This window comes from Spea bombifrons, chromosome 4 (assembly GCF_027358695.1).
Source record: "Spea bombifrons isolate aSpeBom1 chromosome 4, aSpeBom1.2.pri, whole genome shotgun sequence".
Lineage (NCBI taxonomy): Eukaryota > Metazoa > Chordata > Amphibia > Anura > Pelobatidae > Spea > Spea bombifrons.
This window is the reverse complement of record NC_071090.1, coordinates 46,775,694-46,791,810: the sequence shown is the minus strand read 5'-3', so window position 1 is coordinate 46,791,810 and position 16,117 is coordinate 46,775,694. Positions and strand designations below refer to the sequence as shown.

At 36.0% G+C, this 16,117-nt stretch overlaps 1 protein-coding gene across 1 annotated transcript in view; it reads right to left on the bottom strand.

Moving 5' to 3' along the window:
• Nucleotides 1-1,484: 1,484 nt before the first annotated feature.
• KCNMB4 (potassium calcium-activated channel subfamily M regulatory beta subunit 4) overlaps nt 1,485-16,117 on the bottom strand; it is a 33,730-nt gene continuing 19,097 nt past the window's right edge. The window contains exon 3 of the mRNA XM_053464450.1: nt 1,485-2,928. Coding sequence (XP_053320425.1) covers nt 2,760-2,928 — 169 coding nt within the window. The 3' untranslated portion in view covers nt 1,485-2,759. The remainder of the gene's footprint in view (nt 2,929-16,117) is intronic.

Here is a 16,117-nt window from a genome sequence, read left to right as displayed (position 1 = left end):
TGATGTTGAATGAATACTTAATTACATTTTGCATGTAAATTATCACAGGCATTATTTAGTTTTTAGACTGCTGTCTTGTTTAACTCCTTCCCCAGCTTCCTTTACAGAAAGCAGAGCATATGTCGAGAAGAATATGCTCAGTAGCACTCCCATTCTAGTCAACGATAGCTGAGACATATTGAAGTCAATGTGAGTAGCAGCAGCCAATCATGTATATGCGACTGACTGATGCTACTCACATTGATTTCAAAAGAAGGTCAGTTCCCATTGGTTTCATTGGGAGTGCTTCTGAGCATGTGCAGGAAATATTCATTGTGATTTAACCTCCCGGTTTCAGTAGAGGAAGCCAAAGGAGGAGTGAAATAAGACACAATTTATATTTTCTAACTACAAAAACGTAAATGTCGTAAGGGGGTTTCGATGCGTTTACATGTATTAACTCTTTGGTACGTAAAATTAAATAAAAAAAAAATGAGCAAGCAATTAAGCAAACAAAAATAACTAATTTTTGATCTATGCATACATGCAACATGTGTACAGTAGATAATCCTGCCAAAGATTGAAGCCCATTAAAAAAAAGGTGACTTTTTGGAACACGGGAAATTTTGCAACTCCAATTCAATATCCAACAAATTTCGATTCTTCTACTGTTTAAGTAGTATTAAAAAAGAACATCGCCGTTTGAGAACAATCACATTCAGTATTAGGATGCTTAGCCCCAAGTCAAGCACCATACTTTAGTTATAGTGTTAGTGTGTTTAATTTAGTGTGTTTTTGTGCCATTGGAGGCCATAAGTAGCGTAATAACATCACAAGCGTGCCCAGTTATTCCAACAAATAAATAGCATCAGCAATAAAGCACAGATAACATCTGACTGATTCAAAATAGACACCAATTTATCATAATATAAATATTTATCATAACGCCCTACACACAGTGGTTTAATCCCTGTTTATGCTTTTTGTCATTGGAAATCCAACAACACATTTTGGAATTTAGCATGTTCAATAGACAGAGACATGGGATATACCGGAACAAATGAAACAACAGATGGGGAGATTACCAAGCATACGTCTCTATGATTTTGCAGAGTGGATATGAACATAGCATGCTTATGATTAACACAATGTTAATGTATATTTAACTCAAAATGTATATGACTGTATTAGTCCCACAAACTACAATCTTAATAAAAATGTGATGGCCAAATCTTCTTTTAGCCCTAGATGCAAGTATTTCTCTCTCTCTCTTAAACTTAACAATTTTCCAAGTTTTTCAATAAAATTTGCTGTTAATTAAGGACAATGATGCAAAAATAAAATTATGATGGGTTGTATTAGATTAAATATATTGAGAGTTTTTAATAATCTTTTAATGGGTTTTGCAGATAAGGATTGACTTATAAAATAATTTTTAATTTGATGATCTACGAAAATTTCTCCTGGGATATGAAAATGGACACAAAGAAATTTAAAAACCCACATTCTTTCCAATTTTACACTTTTATTAATTTTTTTTATCACTCTTCTATTATTATTTTTAATTTCTCAATGCAATATGTCTAAAGATCGATCCACGTGAGTGTATTCTTATATCTAGAGGTTACCATTTGATGATGAAAATGATGACATCACTGGGTTCCTTATGCTTATTATTTTGTCGCAGTGTGACTTCCACTGTAGCTGACCACGGTGATCAGGAGACAGGGATCGGAGTACACATGGAAGTTTTGGCATAATGTAAGCACAGTTACACAAAAATCTGTCACCTTCTTATAACACAATAGTATATCCACAGGACCAGTTAAACCCACAACTTGTGTTAGAATGGGGCCATTTTATTATTAATTACTTATTTGTTATTTATTTGCCTAATAACCTAGAGTCACACAATTCTCATCTAGTTATTAAGAGCTTACTGTATCCGATGTGCTCGATGGCAATTCAATTCATAAGCATAATAAATAAGCACATACTGTGCATTATCTTGTGTAAATAAATACTACATACTTGTTCTTACTGACTTTTAATTACATATAGAAATAAAAATCACTCATGAAGACACTTACAAGTGGTTGGGTTTATGTTCACATCTGCTTAGAGAAACGTATCCCTCTTTTAAAAATGTTGTAAAGAAGTTTTAAAAAGGATAAGTATATGTGCATATTAGCATATGAGGTCGACCCTGTTCAAAAAATACGATGTGTAGGCAAAAGGACTATAGGCAACACCCAGGTCATATACCCCTTGGACTCCCCCCCCCACTATATTTAATTTCTTTAATTAGGATTGTAATAGAGTATTACCCTTTAAGATGAGCTGTAAACCGGTGAGTAACATAATTAAATTAAATTCTGTAACATTACAGACATAGGACATAAAAAAAGCACACTTTAATATTTTAGAATTACATGATACAAAATAAACTGATATCTTTTGATTGAAATTTTATATACCAAATAAAAAATACTTTATCGCAAAGGTGAAATGAAACTTTCTTTAAGACCGCCTCACTTTAAACTTGGCCAAGTGTGAGTCCTTTCCATAACTCCTGATATATTTGCTTCAGTGCTGACATTTTCTGGCCTGGTTTCACCGGACTCAGTTCTTCAAAAGGAGCCTGAAAAAATATTCCTTTATTAACCTCTCATCTTCAGATAACCAAGTTCAGAAAACCATGATGAAGAAGCAACAAGAGGGCTATAGGTATATTGGGGTTTTGGTTACAACTGAAGTTTTCAGATTTTGTATTTTTCCCTCTAGGAATATTTTCTTTTTTGGATAGCTTCCGCTTTGACGGCGAGGCTTCTTGCACAGATGGTGAGCACCACAATCAGTACTCCCACCATAAAAGTAACAAGTGGCCACAGGAAACAATGTAGAAGAACATTCTCATCATGGGTACGCCTCAGAAGCACATCCTCTGGCCTGCAAGAGATATGGAAATTGTTTAGGTGTAGGGCAGAAATAATTTTTTTTTTTTTTAAATATCAGCACATTAGCACATATTTTCTGTGAACCAAACCGTAGTTATCATACCGTATGATGCATTAAAAAACCAGAGTGATTAAATGTGAAACAACCTTAATTCCAAACTTTTGACTATGTGTGTTTATATTATTATTATACTACTATTAACAGAGGATGCAGTGCAGAGTATCCTCGGACCCATTTATCCTGGCTTTCAGACAACCACCCAACCTAAAACAAAAACTGCTCAATGAACACATTATTATTAAAAATGGCACCAAACCATGTAATATATCTGGCTGCAAACTGTGTGAACACACCTGTAATGATAACACTGCTCATCACAAAACCAACACATACAAAATCAAGGGATCATACACTGATCATACACATCTGAAAATGCTATGCATATGATACAGTGCGATGAATGAGCCTAAGAATGAGTCTACATATGTAGTCCACTAACAGACACAATGAAGATAATAACTGCACCCTAGTTGGTCACCACTTCACCCAGAGGGACTTCTCCTTTGAGGAACAATCATACAATATGATTTTTTTTTATCAATGCTATGATCATCCTCTCTATCCCTACCCCTCCAAATTATTTTCACACTGGCTAAACTAATTTTTGATCACCTTATTAGTCTTTATAGGTCTTCTTCACTCATGTTACTGCTGCCTATGTCTTACTATGTAGCACTATGGTTAGTATTGCTTTTGACTTGATAAATGGAGGTTGATAAATATGTATGTATGCAAGGTAAACTTTTTTTTTTTTAAATATACTAATATTTACAGGCCAAAGAATAAGTACAGTACCAATAGCCAATGAACAATTACATACTAGAAAATGTGGATATATTTAATGACTACGCAGATCTGCCAATCAATCAAACTGTATGTCATCTATAATCAGAGACATTAACCTTTACTGGCGCCTTGGAAAAAGGGTTCACAGCAAGGAGAATCCCTCTGAACCTGTCCTGTCATAAATGTCACAGTAGGAAAGTGAGGCTGAAGTGTCCAGAGGAAAACCTGTCAGTCTCTCCTTCTGCTTTGCATTATCAATCACCAAAGTGGAGGCAGTGTGAGATTACTCAGATCATTTAGCATTACTATATAATTATAACAAATAATATAGGGCTGTCGCAGAACTTACAGTGGGATGATAGACATGTCAAAAAAGTTAAAGGTTAAACTCATGTTATAAACACAACAAAAAAGGAGGAGAATTGTGTACTGCTCAACAATAGGGACTGCCTCACACAAAATAATTGTTATGGGGTATGCAACAGTAACTCATTGCTCCTGTAGCTTGTTTTTGCAAAAGCAAAACATAGATATCATATGGTAATGTAGTGTGGAAACTATAACAGGCCCTCTTTAAAGCATCCAGTTATATATTTTAAATGATTTATTTTGGTAAAAAAAAATCTCAGCCGAGTACTTAAAGAATTACCGAGAACAATATCAGACAAAGAATGCCACATGTGGAAACTCAACCTCACAACCATCTAAAGGGAAACCTCTTGACAGAACACACCCAACAGAAGAATTGCAGAGGATGTATACACATTTTCAATGACTGCCTTGATGAGTTGTGAAGCATGAAGACAAAACACATAAATGTGAGTCATCTGTAGAGATGAAGAGGCGACATCAATATGGACACAAAGTCTTCTTAATGTTGAGTCTCAAGTGTAATGTTAGGCAACTAGCCGCCCTACACCCATCATCATAGCTATAGACGACCACTAGATAAAGCATCTCCAGCAAGGACTAAGGAAGTCATTGAGGACTGGGCCCTATTGTGTTACAAAGGCTGTTGTAGGCAACCTTACGTGACAGCACTGTATACTATAGGCCACACACACACCAGATGAACTGACACCAGGAACTAAGACAAAATCTTGAGTTCTGTAACATGCTAAGAAAATATTTAAGCTGAGCCACCTCTTTTCCCACACACATTTGCTTTGGCTAATAGGCCGTTATTTACGAAGTATTTGTTTACTTAATATTTTATAGTACCACAAATCTTGTATGCTAGCAAAGTAAAGGCATGTAGAAATTCTCCTTTTATCCTGAGAAAGGGTATGGTTTAGTAACACTGTTGTTCGTATATATTATTGTGAAAAAGCCTTGTTATTTTAAGGTTTGACACTCCACAGGGTTTTAATCACTTTCCCGGCCACAAAAGGTGCTTTCCCCCAGCCAAATGGCAGGCCTAGGGTTTCAGATGTAGTTTGTATTGTGTATCACTGCACTATCCTGTCTATGAATCTAACGTCTTTCTCAGACGACAAACCTCAATGGTAATGCAGACAGGGCCATGCATTTTTAAAATGATATCACTCACTTTCGAAGACAGCCTAGTGACCTTTGCTCTCTGTTTACTGTACTGCTATGCAACAGATTCAAGAAAGCAGTAAAGTAAACATAAGTTGCATTTAAAGACTATATATATATATATATATATATATATATATATATATATATATATATATACACACACACACAAAATAAAACGTTTATAAAACTGTGTTACCCTGAACATCTCGCACACAACATATTACAGAAAATGCATACATATTCAGGTTTTCATGGTAACCCCAACAGGAGCAAATTTCTAGTCTTCACCCCTAATGGCCAAGGACAGAAATCCTTAGAATTTGCCATTCAGGAGAGAAGAATGGCCATAGTTGAAAATGAATGTCTTTCTCTAGGTATTTTAAAACACATTATTAACATACAAATATTTTCAAGTTTACTGCAATCTACAAAGCAATGGGATTTTTGAAGATTATTAGATATCAAAGGAATCGGTAAATACACTACAAATTGTTGTAAAAGTAAAAAATAAGCACCTTGTATAATGTCAAAAACAAATAACAAGGTCAAATTTGATGTGTAATTTATTGAAACATACAACTATAAAAAGTGTTTATTTTGATATGCATAACAGATGTGAATCCTGCTAAAGATGTGAGAGAAGTAATGATATGGCTTGTAGTACAGTAAGGGCATGGTACAATATGTTTATAACCCCATTTATTAGCTGTAGTGATTATATCTTGTCAAACAACATAATTAAATAGCCTTGAGTTTTGCAGTCAAGAAAAATCTATTGGCGTACATGGCTGGAAATAGTAAATATTCTTTGAATCCTGCTAATGAAATAGAAGCAAAAAAAACAGCTTGTTATTTTGTAGTTTGTAAAAATATGATTAATTTCAGAATGTTTAACTTACTTGGAGTGAAGATAAAGAAGTTACCTTCATAACTGAATAAGACATAGGGGCGGCTGGCCCGAGTGCAAGTGGAATTCTTCAAACAGGGCCAGCCCGCTCAAAGAGATGGGAACACAGTGGGGTCACATAACGCAATGTCATGTGGACTCACGGTAATAGCAGCGAAGCTCCCACAGTATGAATACAGGCTCCTTGACGGCACGTAAGCATGTGCTATTTATGAAGGTGGGGGGAAGGCCTGAGGGCCACTTGGCTTTACTTGTCCCCCCATGTCAGAAAGTTCAACCCTTTCCTAATGAGGTACTACAACTACAGGCAGTCTACAAAGTCCTAATCGTGTAAAACCAACAAATGTAACAAGATCAAAAAACTCCACAACTATTTTCATAGCTTCTAACAAGTTGCATGAGTCTTGGCATGTGTATGGCAGAAATAATCACTCATCTTACATCTGTGTTTCTCTGATGCTCCTGTCAGTGCTGTTGAGGTTAATAAGTAAGATGGGTTTGATCTAGTTGTAAGAGAAAAGATGGCACTCTTTCTGAAAAACATTCACATGCTTTTCTGGATGATTGGACAAGTAGAGATCTTCTGATCTGTGACCAGAGAAGTGGTCTAAACCTGGCCATCTTCGCTTCTTGAAGTACATATTCCAAGGCTGTAATATTGCCACCGCGAGGAGTGAGGTTAAATGGTCACTTAGGACGTTTAATAGATTACACCTGATAAAGTGAATTTGTAATAGCTTTAAAGTACAAAATCTATTATGATCCATTTACTAATTGCAAATAGTTCTCATTGACAACAATCAATAATGTGTGAAATGTAACAGTGCCCTAACCAACACTAGCAGTGTTATTAAAATTGATGTAGCATGAAAGAAATTATACCCAACATCAATGGCATACATTGTAAAAATAAGAGTCTTATAAATCTTGAAATGTAGCTAATGGTAATGATTCCAGGCATTGTCCAATATCATTAACATTATAGCTATATTGGTGTTGTCTGTAAATAGGATGTTGGTTGATCACTCTTACACTTGTATGATGTCACCAACTTCATGTAACCGTTGCTGCTTAGTAAGTATTACTTCATTCAATGAGGTATTGGTGATAACAGACTATATTTAACATTTTTGCCATGTTTTTTTTTAGTATTTATTTCTAGATGATGTAGTTGGAAAGGAGCATGTCCCCTGCATATCTCTCTGTAAGTAATAGTGTCCACCAGAACATCATCTTGATGATGTAAAACAGCCAGTGGGTATACCACTAATGTACATCATGAATGAGATCTCATTCCTTACAGCCTTCAATTGACAAAAGGTACACAAGGCCACTACAACTCACTACATGAGGCTAGTTTATGTGCCTTACCAATAACTTGATAGAAATGATGTCATATTTCTAGGTGAATATAAATTTACAATAATTAAAGCTGTTAAAATGTTTTAGAAGACTAGCGGTGGTTGGAAAATCACCTGCGCTAACAATCCAGCGTGGCTGTAGAGCAACTTGATTTTTAGCGTTAGTCTACAAACCAAGAAGATGTGCCAATTTCTCACTTTTTTCTAGAATTAATTGAATACAAATAAAGCACATAAGAGACAAAAAAATGGGACACTGCAGCAGCTGCTTCTCTCCTGGCACGTTTGATTGATAATCCCTATAAAAACTAAAACCAGTCAATAAGAAGGATAACACATTTTCTCCCCAGTGTAATGCATTATTTTCATCAACTTGCTTAATTACCTGATGCTTGCAGACTGATTAGTGTAATTCTAAACACAAAGCACTGATAAACACAGTTAACTACAAAGTAAACAATGCCTCCTGCTATTTCACCACATACAGCAAATATAGTAATAGCACTAAGCATAGTTATGCCTAGTAAAGTTATAAAGATTGTGGACCGCTACAAGCTTACTTTTTTGGTTTAACTTTCAGTTCTACATATAGCCAATGAGGTGTTATGAGGAAGCACGTAAACCACGACTGGATCCTTTCTGTGTTCCCTTAAATCATTTTTGGATCTATATTCGTAGACACAAATTTCTCAAGATGAAAGCAGCAGTTTTTGAAGATTTATGCAGGTTTAGTTACATTTTGGCCTGAGCCGGATTCCTCATGTATACTGTAACTAATTCCATAGCCTTTTCAAGGTATTTTTTCATTCTTTGAGACTGTAAAAGAAATGTTAAAAAGGACGATGCTGGAAAGTGATGGTAGTGTCAATAAAATAAAGGAAACTCAGGTATGCTCCTGATAGACATACACCTCCTACAAGAAATAAGGGTGTTCTATGTTTATATTATAGTTTTGGTGAACCACATCATAGGTTGCTGCCAAAATATTGCACTAATGAAGTATGCACAATAATATCACGCAGTGTCTATTATATGCACACAGCTAATGGACAATGTATTATTTATCTGCATTACTTATTGATGAGTGGTAAATGTAGCTGTGCATTTAAGAAGATCACTGAGGGACAGTGAACTAATTAGAAATATATATAACTAAGACAGCCACGGCTCGATAAAATTACATTTATCACTGGATGCACCCTTCATCTAAAATATTTCTATTATCTAGATCCCTATGTCTGTTCAGAAAATATTTATCAAACTTGTAGTCAATACTGTAAAATAAAAATCATATCTGGACAAGTAAAATACGCAGACATATCAACTGTAAATATTGTACGAGTAGCAGATGTGCGTAGCATAGATGTGCAAAAGGTTAATTTCTGCAGAATTTAGAAACCATGTGACACGACACCACATTAAAAAAAAACATTTGGCACTAGAAGGTGCACTTTAGGTGCAATGGCTCACTGATCCAAATATACATCTAGCGCGGCCAAAGTCTGTTCACATGGCCGTAATAATCTATTGAACTGAGTATTTAGGGCACTTGTGTGGCATTAGTGCATTTGTCCATCTTTCAGTTGGCACAACAGCAAAATGCAGGTGCACTTTTAAGAAACATGGTGCAGGTAAACACTAAATATTTATTCATAGAAATAATTACTAGACACGTGCAAATGGGCCAAAAACAATTGAGACTAATTGTCCGGTTTGTTTTTGGCCCATTTGTTTCCAGATGAATTCTTTTCCCTGCCCATTCATTTCAGACAAATCAGGGGCAATATAAGAACAGAAACAAAATTTGTTTTCTGATCCCGTTGTTTACTCTCTCACACACTCTCACTCACTCTTTAATTCATTCATTTTCGTTCACTCTCTCTTATGCGCTCTGAATGTCCCCCTACCTTATCTGCCAACCACTCCTGCCTTTGTGCCTCACAGCTCTACTTCAGTGTCTCGCATCTCTTATTGTTCTGCTTCTTCTCTTTTCTATCTTCTCTTTTCTCTCTTCATTGTTCATTCTTTGTCCCCATCTTTGTAGAAATAACCGCCCAGCAAACTTCAGCCTAAATGGCGGAGCTTCTGGTGACGTCCTCTGCCCGACCCTTCAAATGGGGCAGAGGACATCACCAACAGCTCTGCCATTTAGGCAGAAGTTCACACAAATTTATCTTAGGGCTTTCAGCGACATCCTCCACCCAATCCACAAATCAGGGAAAAACACGTCACCAGAAGCTCCGCCATAGAAGTTCACACAATGTTATCTTAGGGCAACATGGTGGAGCTTTTGGAGCCGTCCTCCCCTGACCCTCCAACTAGGAGAGAGTACATCACTGGAAGCTCCATTATTTTGAGGTTCACAGGGTTATCCTAGGGCACAACAAATTGTGTGGGGGTCACTGGAATGCATTGTCTTCTTTTAGACCTGACCCATGTGTGCAAATTTTACAGAGCAGCATGACATTTTGGAAAGCTTTTTATTATTATTATTATTATTTTTATTATTATAGAGCAGCTTCGATACTGGTGAGCAATGCCCACTCCAGGTAAATGGTAGACCGTAATCACCTGTTCTGAAATGTATTTTTAATCAAACATAATAGCATCAAATCATCAGTCTATGTGGAGGAAATGTCTGACCACATTCTGGTTCCCCGAGGACTGCTGCCAAAACCACTGCACTAAAATACTTTAGAAAGAACATTTATAACATATTAGGTTTGATGAATTAATGACATCCAATCTAATGCGCAGCCGCATTTTACATCTACAATATAATTTCAATATAAACAGATTAGCTAAAACTTAATTTAAAATGTAGCCATACAATTTGTAATAATTGTATCATACTGTAACTTCATATTATGGCTGATAACTAAAGCATTTTATATTTAAGCAGAACTATTCCTTAATGAAAATGAAATAAAATGTGTTTACACTCCAGTGTAGAAAATTCAACGTAAGCCCAAAACGAGGGCTTATTTATATTTTCTAAACCATTGGTGTGAAATTATTTTGCTGTAGCAGTTTTTAGTATGTTTTGTTCCATTTATCATTTAACCACTCTACAGCTAAATTAACTTGTGGCTGAGATCTCAGATGGTAAAAGTCAAGTGAGGACTGGCAGTAAGACATGTCACCAGCTCAAATAAATAAATAAATAAATAAAAAGCAGCCCAAGTAACGAATCTGGGTTTGCAGGATGAAGATGTGGATGGTGTCTTCTTTCAGAACTGTGTAACAGCCGATCACTGGTTGTATGAGACTATGAATCACGTATGTATGTATGTGCTTTCTGTAAAAAGTTTGGCTGCAAGTTCCATTTTTCCTGCATTAGTCTCCTCTGTTGCATCATGACTCTAATTTGGAATAACGGAACGGCAACCGTGGAACTTGGTTGCCAATAGCAAGAGGTGTCTCGACATATAGCCCTTGAAATCAAATACTCAAAGTGACCCATTCATTAAACCTGCACCACTCCATACAGTCTGGATAACATACTCCAAAGGACCTATTCACAGTGCTTTGGGGCATGTTATTCCGCAATGGATTGTATCTGCTTATCGGCCCAGAGAAAAGCACCGGTATACCTATATGTACCCAGCTTTCAAATTGGCGAGTTCAATTGTGGAACTTTTGAGCTCCCCCTTTTCTTTTTGTAAATGATATTGTCCTTGTAGGCTGACAGTAACGTTAATAAAAGGATTCATTATAATAAATCCTATAACGTCTAGTGAATAAGAAAACAAGTGTTTAAAACGATGTTAACACTGAGTCCACTAGCAAACTCAAGAGAAACACATTAGTTTTCCTTGTGGTTGCTCTGGTACTTCTCATGAAATTAAATCATTCTTATTTTGATAATTAGTAAAATAATGTAATTTCCCCTGTATATTGTGAATAGTAAAGTAACAATCTTGGAATGCACCATATGTACTAATAATTTGGAATGTTTATCATAACAGTATTTGATATGCGGTCTCAAATGAACTTTGGTGCACAATTTCATGCTAATGAAACTAATCCTTCTCTATTATACTTTTGGGACGGTTGATTATGCTTATTATTCTCCATTGATCCATAGGATCTCTAGATTGGCGTACTTTAAAGCTGCAATGTCAACTTTCCTAATCTTATTTGTTGTGAACACCTTCCTTGCAACCCTCTTCTTGCCATGATGTAATATGTTTTGTTACAGACAGCCTTGAACCTATAATTTATATTGGTTCCATATCAATATTAAAACAAAAGGCTCAAGAGATGCAATCCCTAAGAAGATCAAATCGAATAACAAAGAACCACACGATGTTATTATTAAATGTGCTGTTCCACTTTGAGAAAACATTAAGTAAGCTCTCTAGCGTGTTCTAAAAAGAAACACTAGCAATTTGCAAACTTGCAATTTTAGTCAACATCTAGAATCACTTTTTTAAGACATAATTTTCTGTTTCTATGACAACAGTGCCTGTTTTTGTGCCACATGTAAATTAAGTTTTCCCTGAAAATCTGATCATGGTTACAGTACTCGTAATAATATTCATAAGGCTGCAGCTAGTTCTAATAGGTGCACTCCAGCCATCATATGAACTTTAATGCATATAGTAACTACATGGTCCTTTTACATTTTTGTGGCGTCCGCCTTTCAAATGCAATGAGGGATTATATGCATTTGCCCACCTTCATCTGTCGGGCTCTCAGGCACAGTAAACTGTCCCTTTAAAGTATTACATTCAACAGTTAGTATAATAGGACTTTTAAATGTTAACGATTATGAACAAATTATAAAATAGCATACTTTATTTTTTAATAACGCTTATGAGTGCTTAATATAAACTTGCATTACCACCACCAGTGCAAAATTACACACATTCCATCCAATCGAAAAAAGCTTACTTGGAAAAGCCTTAAATATGTATTTGATGGTGGGGTGGCAAACACCCTGTCCACAGGGGATTATGACATCCCTAAGAAATCTAACCAGGCTATAAGAAGCCACATAGAATTTCATACAGTAAAAACCATGAAGGTTTTTGCCTTTGCTGGTGTCATGTCAGATGACGTGCAATGATTTAAGATGATAAAAGTACATCAATTTAATTTGTGACTGTGTACCATAATACAAATCAGGTTTAGTCAAATTATACATTTTACTTCCTTGTTCTTACTTGTCTTGGGCTCTCCGAATTTGGAATTGCTATTTACTAAGAACATAAGGTTAATGAAAACTGAATGTTCACAGTATTGCTGCAGAAATGGTCATTTACAAAACCTGAAATGCTAGTTATAAATAAATAGTAAATGAAGCTTATCTTTGGAATCACTGACAGGTAAGCACATCGACCATAATTATCAAATGCTACTTCGCACCAGATGAAACTCATGCGTTTAAACCCCAAGTAAGTTATAAACACATCAAAGCAGCAGACTTTCTAAAACAAACTGTTAAACATAAAATAATAGAAAATAACACAAAGTATAAGGATATTCAGAGCCTTAACACAAACATCACCTTCCCCAAAGCATTATCCTTCACGTATCGTAAGGGGCCTAACCCAAACCCTGAAAATGTTTCCATCTGCACTGGGCAGCCCCGCTCTGTGATTGTATGTGGTCTGTGGTTCCTTCCAGCCATTTTCACTTCACAATAATAGCTCTAACAGTGAATCCGGGCACATCTAGAAGGGCAGAAACTTCATGAACCGACTTGTGGCAAAGGTGCATCCTATGAAAGTGCCATGGTTAAAGTCACTGAAATATTCAGTGTGATTCATTGTACTCTATGTTTAGCTATGGAGATGGCTGACTATGTGGTTGATTTTATACACCTGTTAGAATAAGTGTGGCTGAAACACCTAACCTTAATATTTAGGAGTGGTGTCAACAAACTTCTGGTCATGTAGGGTAATATGGTCCTCAGCATGGAAATGACTTTGTCCAATTTCTATCACTTGTCTGTCCCCCTCATTCCCTTTGTTATTTGTAAATTCTACCTCTATACTCTTCTTTTGAATTCTTCCTGCCAACTGTATACTGCATCTGAAAATAGAATAGTAGTACTGTTACCCTGGTAAGATGACTTATATCAGGGCTGGTCCTAGCAAAAAAATAAATTGTGCCCAGAGAGGGGACATCCTCTCCCTCATTCCTCCAATTGGGAAAATGGTTTGCCCAGAGGCTCCATCTTTTGCAGAAGTGCCCTTGGGAGGCCTGGTTCACTTAGAAGTGGAAAAGAAAGAAGACAGAAGAACAAGAAGAGGTGGAGCTGTGGAAAAGATGACAGGGACATGGAAGCAGTCAGCGGAGTAGGTTGGGAGACATTGAGAGAGAAAGAGCATTAGAGATAGTGTGAGGGAATGCAAATTAGAGTGTGAGAGAGATTGAGGGTGTGAATGAGGGAGAGTGCCAACAATTTTAGCTTCTAAATAAAAAGAGGCCTTGAATTTTCTCCAAACTTAAAGATAAGGAAACAAAATTGTATTTGGTCCATTTGCACAAATCAAACAATTTCACAATCTAGTGAATAAACAGATTTCCCTAATTTTGGAAGCAGAAACAACACAGAGAAGCAGGTAGGTTTATTTTGCCTACATACATAGGCTTTGCAGTGTTTGAGTGTTTGAAACATGATTTAAAGTTTTTGCTCCACCTACTGAATTAAACACGTTTGTAGCTCAAGATTAAGTTTTGCCTTCTTTTATATTTTTGCTGGGAACACTTGTCATGTGATGCAGGTCAGGAACTGATAAGTTGTTGCCATAGAAACTGAAAAGAAAACTTTCTTAAAATTTTCTGTATTGAATTTATATGATTAAACCCACAGAGGAAAAAAAAATAAAATGACAGATCAGCTAAGTAAGATTTGCTTAACATAATGGAGAATAGAATTAATATTTTGTCTAACTGGAACAGCAATTTTAAGATGAATTCCCTCATATTATCCCTAATCTGTTGTTATCCTTATTTCTTAACATTTTTTCTTTTGTTCGTCGCCATCAACTTGATAACACTTGATAATGCTGCAATTTTGCGGCTTCTTCTGTTTGTGCTAAAATTGCAGAAAGGCTCCCTGATGCTGTTACGTTTAAATCTATTTTAGCATTGAAGTTGAATCACTACAAGAGCTAATTGCTAAGTATCCGTTTTTTCCTAAGATGAATAAATGCATTTTTGAGACCGTTATTTTAAATTGTTACATTTTTTTTATTGTTAAGCAGGGTTTATCTGTTTTTTTGTATTTGGTTCGATTCTGGAAGCAGTATGCTAGGCATAGAAATGTACATAAAATGTGTTCATTATAGCTTCTCTTAGGATTTATTCAGTAAAGTGTAAGTTTGTTGGAAAGTTGCCACAAACTCATCTATTTTACTAAGTTGTATAAAGATAGTCCCAACATAAAACATAGTGAAGTCAATAAATTGAAACCTTTTCACTCATCTTCTGAACACCAGGTTTAGTGAATGAACTCCTCAGGCACTAAAGCTGAATGAAGAACTGTTGTGTATTAGTTTCCCAAGTACTGTGCAATACTGTAAATCATGTGTTCTCAATGTATTTATGGCTAAGGGCAAAACAATGGGTTTACCATGCTGCACCTGAGGGCAGGTTGAAACTGGCATGGGTACACCAGACCATAATCCCCTCTGCACATGCACAAGGTGCTTATCGGGTCAACAATTTATTTTGGTGCCAATTTGGGACCATGTGTTGATTTACTCCATTATTTAACCGCACATGATTGAGTACATATTTTATCAATGTCATGTTCTGGGAAATAGTCATACTGATCCAACATATACACACGAGGAGGTGGCCTACTCAATAGCGTTGGAAGGGAAGCCCTGGAATTGGGTAATGATTCATGGGGCTCTCCTCATTCAGCAGGTCTGATTTATATAGGTATGCTGGCAACAAGGTTGCTTGTGTTGACCTTGAAACTGCTTGCTTTGTTTCCTCCAATGATATCAAATGATATTTTGATATGTAACTCTAGATATGAATGCATAAGGCTAAGGAGGATGGATAGCCAGTGCTAACATGGCTGTAATTAACATACACCAGAAGCTAAAGTTTCCAAGCAATGTATGATAGATTTTCTGTGCATTTTTAAACAGCTGGAAAAAAATGACAAGCCATTTTTATAAAGCTCAGTTCTACGGTGCTAAATATGGAACAGTCGGCAGTAACATGCCATTGGTTTCCATGGTGAACGCTTAACATATTTTTTATTTTACTTTATGTGTGCTTTAACATCTAAAGGTAATTATAGCCATAATACTGATATGAAACCATATAAAACCATTATCTGATGAGTCACTACAATTAGTCCTTAGTGCTTATGTTGTCTGCCTACTGCCCAGGCAGCAAAGCATGGATAAAATGGGAAAAAACAACCCACAATAATATAAATTATTGTTCAACAGGGCTTAGCCATCACGCAAATAAAATACAAATTTCAAGTGTGTACTTTTTTTTTGCTGAAAAGGTCAAATCTGTTGTATTTCAGAGCAAAATAAAGCTTTGA